Below are 6,771 nucleotides of genomic sequence, written 5' to 3'. Positions count from 1 at the left end.
ATCTTACCATATTACTATATTTTGATAATATGCCTTTAACCAGGAGGTATAGAAGCTTACTTACTTTAGATTGCTTTTACTTTATATTGATTTCTTATAAATTATGAGGTTATTATGTTATCTAGAGTTGTACTAACTGTACTATAATAACATTTACATTTAAATGAAGATCACACAGTCTGGTCAAATCACACAAAAAAATCACAGTTATTTTTAAGTATTATCTAGGACTTCTTCAGGATTTATTTCTTGCTGATATGGTGTGATTGTATATTTCAGGAAAAGCGGTAACATACCAATTTAAATGCACAACTTGAATATGTGCGTTTGTGCACATGAAATGAGGATGTGTAAAAGAAACATGTTCCGATAGCATTGACTGGTAATAACCTAGATAACGACCAAATTCATAGAATTTTTAATTCATGATGTGTCAGATTTTGCTCTACTTTCTTCATAAAAGCACCTTTGAATATCATTTTAAGCCTGCCAATTATTTTTTTAGAAGGAGAATTTTATGCGTATTAGAAATAGCGCTTCCATTTTTTTCTTTGTGGAATTATCTTGTAATCTTAAATAGTGCTATCATTAGCATATAATTGCTTCATAATTATACATAAATGATCTGCTACATACTTTAGATACCTTTCATGCACTGGAGTGTGATAAATAAAGCTGGTTAAATTTTAAATAGACTTTGGTTACCTTTATTATCTTTGTAAGTTAAATTTTTTTATTTTTCAGTTTTGGATCACTCAGTAAAGGCGTACCAGGTATAAGTCAATGGTAGACAATTGAGAAAAGACAACAAGATAATTACTTCTTGCCTGGTAAACTCTTTAAATCAACAAAGGAGCCCGCCCTCTGGCTAATCAGCCTGCCAAAGTCCCGTGCCTTACAGCACAGCTCCAGAGAGCCTCTTCGCCGTGGGGGGCTCTCTTTTGTTTTCTAATTAAACATTTGCACCACAAAGTGAAGGAAATAAACCTGAAAAAGGCGAACTAATACTTTGGGGTGCCTACACGTGGGGGGGGTATTTCGAATTAAGGTACCATTCAAGAAAAAGAAAACCTTTTGTACAATAACCTTTAATTATTTCTGGAGGTTGCCGCCAAGACAAACGCAGAGGGAACGCTGTCCTCACAGTTTTCTGAAATGCAGTCATTCGGCGAAAGTTGAAACGTGACAGACTAGACGGCAGAGAAGGTGATTTGGTATCTGAAGAATGGTATTTGGATCCATTCATTTCCATAAGTGTCTGCATTTTGGGGGAAGCCTGGGGGGCCGGGGCATGAACCTAGTGGGGAACCAACTTAAGATCTTAAAGTTCACCCTGCGGAAAGGGTTGCATCTATGAGCCAGCTGAAGGAGACTCCTTTTCCTATTCCACTTTTTGCGTCTTGGAAGCAGAAAGACTCCCCGTTAACAGCCCCCACTGACGCGGGAACACCCCCGCCCCATATTTAATAAGGTTCTCCTTCAGATCTCGGGCAACAGGATTCATCTTTGCTTTCGCGTTCCTACCCGGCAGCACCAAAGCGCGACCAAGGCCAGCCCTGTCCAGACGTGGGTTGCGAGCAGATTCACGCTAAGACTAAAGTGCGGCCTGTGCGGGCGCTGTGCTCACCATCCTGGAATGGAGAGAGGTCTGCCGGACCTCGGGTTTTTCCTTTGCTGTAGCGGGAATTAGGGCAGAGAATGTGCATTTTGTTCGATCCTTCCACTTGTGTCAAGAGGTCGGTGGAATAGAAAATGCCTTTGCGCTCAAAATATTACAGGCTGGGATGTGTCCAGCGAGAAAGTTTGCAAATTTGTTTAGCACATCACAGCCTTTCTCAGGCTAGGTTAAATTTCTAGAAATGCGTGTGCTTGGACGCGGGCGAGAGGGAAGTCTGCAAAGACCTCGTCGCCGGGCTCCTGAGGCTGAGAAGGGCCGTAGGAGCGGAGTTCTGAGCCTTCAACAAGAGGCTACCTGGGGCAGCGCGACTGATCTTGGCCCCGCGCGCGCAGGGAAGGCGTTGTTGACCCTTCCGGGAGCAAGTTAATAACCCAGGCGAGGTGATCAAGTGACCTTCTTTCTGAGCGAGGTCGTCTCTCTAGCCCTCTTTCTTTTCTCGGTTGGTATTTTTCATGGAAGGAGGCAGGGCAAATTCTCTCCAGCCGAAGTCGGCAGGAATTGATGAGTTCTAACAGCCCGGCTTTGGCTGCATGCGAAATTCTCCAGGCGCACGCGGCAGGACTTCACGCGCTCCTTCACCTCCGCGGAGTGAGCCGCAGCAGACGGCCACTCTCAACATTGTCCCCCAAATCTTATCTCTCGACCTAAGAAGGCTTTTACTGGGACTCGGAAGATTCTGTCCAGCCCCGAAACTGCACGTACTCAGAATCTACTGGGAGATACCGCTAGTGAGCCCCTCCCATCCCTTTAAAAACAGCCCTCTCCCCGCACCTCGCAGCCACCCTGAACGCCCCAACTCTGGAGCAGCCAGAGTAATTCATGGCAAGTAGCTGTGACTCCTGACATCACCTCCGCAGCCCACCCTGGGACTCCAGCCCGGGCCACCCCTCCAGGCTGGTTTTGGGGGGCGCTGATTCTGAGATGTAAGGGGAGGTTATTTGAGAGCATCTTGGTAGACTTCCGGGCTCCCGACTCCTTTCCTTGCTGAGCTGGTAATTTTCTGCTCCTCCACTCCCTCTTGACCTCCTCCAGGGTACCTTCGCTTCCCCTCCCCCTCTGCTTCCCTCGGCAAACCTCCAGCCGGAGAGAAAACAACCCTTTGGCTGTAAATTCAGCGCTGCCTGATGGATAGGGCTGCACTGTGGGAAAGCCCCCCACCCCTTTTTAAAGAAAAAAACCGTTCAGCTACCCTCAATTCACTTGCTTTGGGTTCCCCTAGAGCTCTGGAGGACCCGTGGGTGTTATGCAAAATTCAGTTCTGAGGTGAAACACTGCGGCCAAACCGCCCAGGACCTAGGAGAGAAAAAGCTTCGCCTCTAAGACTCCAAGGGCCTCCGAGAAAACCCGATACATTTAATGAACGCCTTGCCAAATGTAGGGTTCTGTACATCCTCGGGCCAGACTTCTTCGTCAGCAAGCTGCACTACCTGGGCTCCACGCAGAATTCAGTTCAACTCGACCGTTCCTAATCATTTAGCTCTCCAAGTTCAAAGAGGGTGGGAAGGGAGTTTCCTTTGACAAAGGTTTCAGCCGATTTTGAGAAATCCTCATAAACACTTTCAGAAGCACCATTTGAAAGGGAGGGTGCACATTTCTGTCGTGGCTGGACCGGACCGAACTCCTCCGGCACTCAGCTGCGGAACCTTGCATGGCCCACACCGACCTGGAGTTTGTGGCTTCGCCGCTGCCGACATCGCGGTGTTCTATCTCAGCTGAGAACCGAGCAGTACACCGCTGCCTTCCGGGCCCTGGTCTCCCAGTAGAGAGAACCCGGAGCGCTGATGACAGACACAAACGACTGCCTGAACTCGGAAGTGCAGGCTAAAAAGCTCTGATTGTAGGAGAAAATTCTTGCTAATTCACCCAGATTGTTTCAACTGGTTAATAAAGCACTTGACACTCAACAAAGCTACATTCCCAGCAGGAGTCCTAGGCAATAAAATAAGAATCACAACTAAAGGTTTGTTATTGTTAACAACTACCTTTATTATCATAGCTTGGTATCATATTTTTTTAAAGTAAAAAGAAAAAGAGGTAATCATTTCATACCCAGTGGTACAAGACAAGACACCTCTTTTTCTCTGAAATAAGAACAAATTCACTTGATCCACCTTCAATAAACCACCGAATGGAAGAAAGGCAAATTAGTGCTAACACCCACATCCCATTCCCAGTGGAATATAAATGGTTAATCCTGACTCCCTTTAATCACATATAATTTTGTCTGACCCTTGGACATGATTAAAGACACCAATGGCTCATACAGCCTTATTCTGCACCATTAGAGATTACATGGAAAAAGCACGGAGAAACAGGACATAGATACAATATACTGGATACCTGTTTCCAGAGTTGAATAAATTTGTTCCTGTTTTATTTTGACCCCCAAATTACGTGTTTGTGGAGATCAGAAAACATAAATCCTTCTGTTACGTATTTTTCTCCCCATCTGAATATCTTATTCATTGAAACTGGCAGCCTAATTGTTGTACTCTCAAACCCAGTCTTGGTGAGGGATAAACATAGTGCACGGCCTCCCTGGAAATCAATTCTCAAACATATCTCAAGGAAAGCTGACCACAGCCCCTTTCTTTCTCCCGATCTTGCTTAAAGGGAAATGAAAAAGCTGTTTCACTGTATGTAAGTCCTCAAAGAACCAACTGAAAATTCATTTATACCTGCCAGAGGTTTTAAGGAATAAGCACATTCTAACTGTAAATTTACATTTCAATTACAATTAAAACCTATTTAGATTTATGGAAAGTAGCTTGACTTCATGATGTTTGTCCAGGAATTTTCATCTGCCATTAAGTTTCATTTGGAGTGTTTAAATTTTACTTAAGGCAGAGAAAGAAAGCAGGATCACAGGGAAATTTAGGCATAAGAGCTCACCAGGAGGTTTGGGTGTAACAGTTGCATTTTGGTAAGTATGTATAAGTGCACGTGGGCAGATGTCATAGACTCAAGAGGAATTTATTAAATCTCAGCATCTCTCTTGTGTTTAGACACTGTAATATATATTGGGGGTGTACTGCAGTGATCCGTAATACACTAAATAACTATTCACTCTTATTTTCCTCTTGTCAGTAAAGGGGCTCAGACCAGGAATTCACATCACTGATGTTTTGAAGGATATATTTTTGATTTAATAGAATATACAAAGGTCAAAAGAAGTCCAGTTTTGACAGACGAGTATCTAATCCCCCTTTTGAACACAAGAGGTCGCTCCTGTGATCGAGTACTCTCGAAAAACATTGATAATCACATTTTTGTGTAATTACAGTTGCATATGTCCCATAAAACTGAAAAATTTACAAATATATCTGAGGTACTAAATCCACATACAGCAAACAACGAAGGAAAACAAGAAGAGTCTGGTCACATCAGAACTTCCAGTAAAATGAAAATGCTTGGTGTCCTTTGATTTTGATGAAAAATGTATTATTCATAGACACAGAACTCTAGAGCACATCCATCAAAGAACGACATAATTATTTGGTTCCTTCAAGCTTCTCCCTTTGAGGGAAGTATCTTATGCATGGATCCTTTTGCTTCTATCAGTTTAGCAAATATGAAAATACTTGTTTACAAGAATTGTGTGGGCTAAGAAAAGGAAAGCACGTCTTTACCCTTCCGGCAAAGCTGCTCATTACTGAAGGTTTTCTTCCAAGTTACAGGCCAGATTTTCTAGTTGGAATTGCTATCATCAAAAAAATTCTTTGTAATAGCTTTTGGTGTAGGGAGTTAAAATACCACACCGGGTATGTGTGGGGCGACTGGAGGTGGTATGCAGGAGGATAGATTGAGAAGGTCTCAAATATAAGTCATCACTGCTTCTGGTGTTTAATTTCATGTTATAAACGAGGCATGAAGGGATACGATTGGTTCGGCAAATTCGCTGTTTACTTCCGGCGTTATGGTGGTATCTTTTTCGCTAGGGTCAATTTGGTTATCTACACAGGAAACATGCCCATATAGTGGAAAGACCAGCTTCGTGCAGCAGTCATCAGCATTGGCTTTGCAAAAGCAGCTTGACAAAAGGCTCCATGCGTAGAATACCAGAGACTAGAAACTTGGACTCAAACAAAACCAAACACAACCGGTAAATTCATCAATTTAGATCAATCCAACTCTCGATTCTACACACACATATGACATAGTTTATAATAAAAATGGGAGAGAAGAGTTCCACATTTGAAGTCTTCCTTGAGAGAAAACGAAACAAAAATAATGGGTTCTTGGTAAAGCCCCAGCTAGGTCAGAAGGGAACTCACGCTTCTTAGCTGCTCTCAGCGCTCTGGAGAGGCAATGCCATTCAAACACTGCCTTCGAGGCCCGAGGAGGGCTCCCAGGTCTTATCAAGGACTAGATCTGGTAAAAGATACAAGGAAAGCAGTTTCCTAACCTACCGGGTCTTCGCCGCCACAAGACACCGAAATTAAGCCTTCTACAGCTTGTGTTTGCAGGCTTTTTCAGATAAAACTACCAGACCCAATAGAAAAGGAATAGCTGTTTAGAAGTTTTAGGGGAAGCGGGGGCTCTTCGTGGGCTTTCTGTGACTTTCTCTTTGGGAGAGTGGAAGACTTCACCGGACCAAGTAAGAAATGACTGAAAAAAGTTACCGGCGAGATGCAGACAACAGTCTTCTCTCTCCAGATTGCTTCCCCGAGAGAAAATTATTAGATATCCACACTCGGTGAAGAGAAACAGGTATTTCGCTGTTCTATAATATACCCTTTCTTAGAATAAGTTGTTTGTTTTTTTTTTTTTTAATTAAGAGAGGGGAGACTTGTTTTAAACGATCAAAGCACCAACTCCCTGCGCGTTTGTTTAAAAACAAAGGGCAAGAGAAGAGCAGAGAGAGTAACTGGGCAATACAGGATCGCTTTACGAACTTCAGGCTCCGGGACAATCATTTCAGTCTCCGGCTGCGGTCGGCGCCCGCTTTCACTCCAGCATCAGCTGGAGCGCAGACCCCGCCGGTCGGAAGGACAGAGGCCGTCCGCGGAGCCAACTTCGCTTTACCTGCGCCTTCCCAGCCTCAAGTGTCCGCCGCGGCCCGAGCGCCGCTCCCTCCCGCCCGGGTTCTGGGG

At 44.1% G+C, this 6,771-nt stretch overlaps 1 protein-coding gene across 1 annotated transcript; it reads left to right on the top strand.

The window, feature by feature from the left end:
* Positions 1-1,859: 1,859 nt before the first annotated feature.
* LOC106149450 lies at positions 1,860-6,771 on the top strand (the record flags this gene model as incomplete). The annotated part of the gene is given in 3 exon segments (XM_013518394.1): positions 1,860-2,040; positions 3,242-3,437; positions 6,381-6,771. Coding segments are annotated over 3 exon segments (768 nt in total), but the record flags the coding sequence as incomplete, so codon positions are not given.

The sequence above is a fragment of the Chinchilla lanigera genome, unplaced genomic scaffold (assembly GCF_000276665.1).
Source record: "Chinchilla lanigera isolate Chin_1 unplaced genomic scaffold, ChiLan1.0 scaffold00045, whole genome shotgun sequence".
NCBI lineage: Eukaryota > Metazoa > Chordata > Mammalia > Rodentia > Chinchillidae > Chinchilla > Chinchilla lanigera.
Note: the sequence above shows the minus strand (reverse complement) of the source record. Positions and strands in the feature narration are given on the sequence as shown.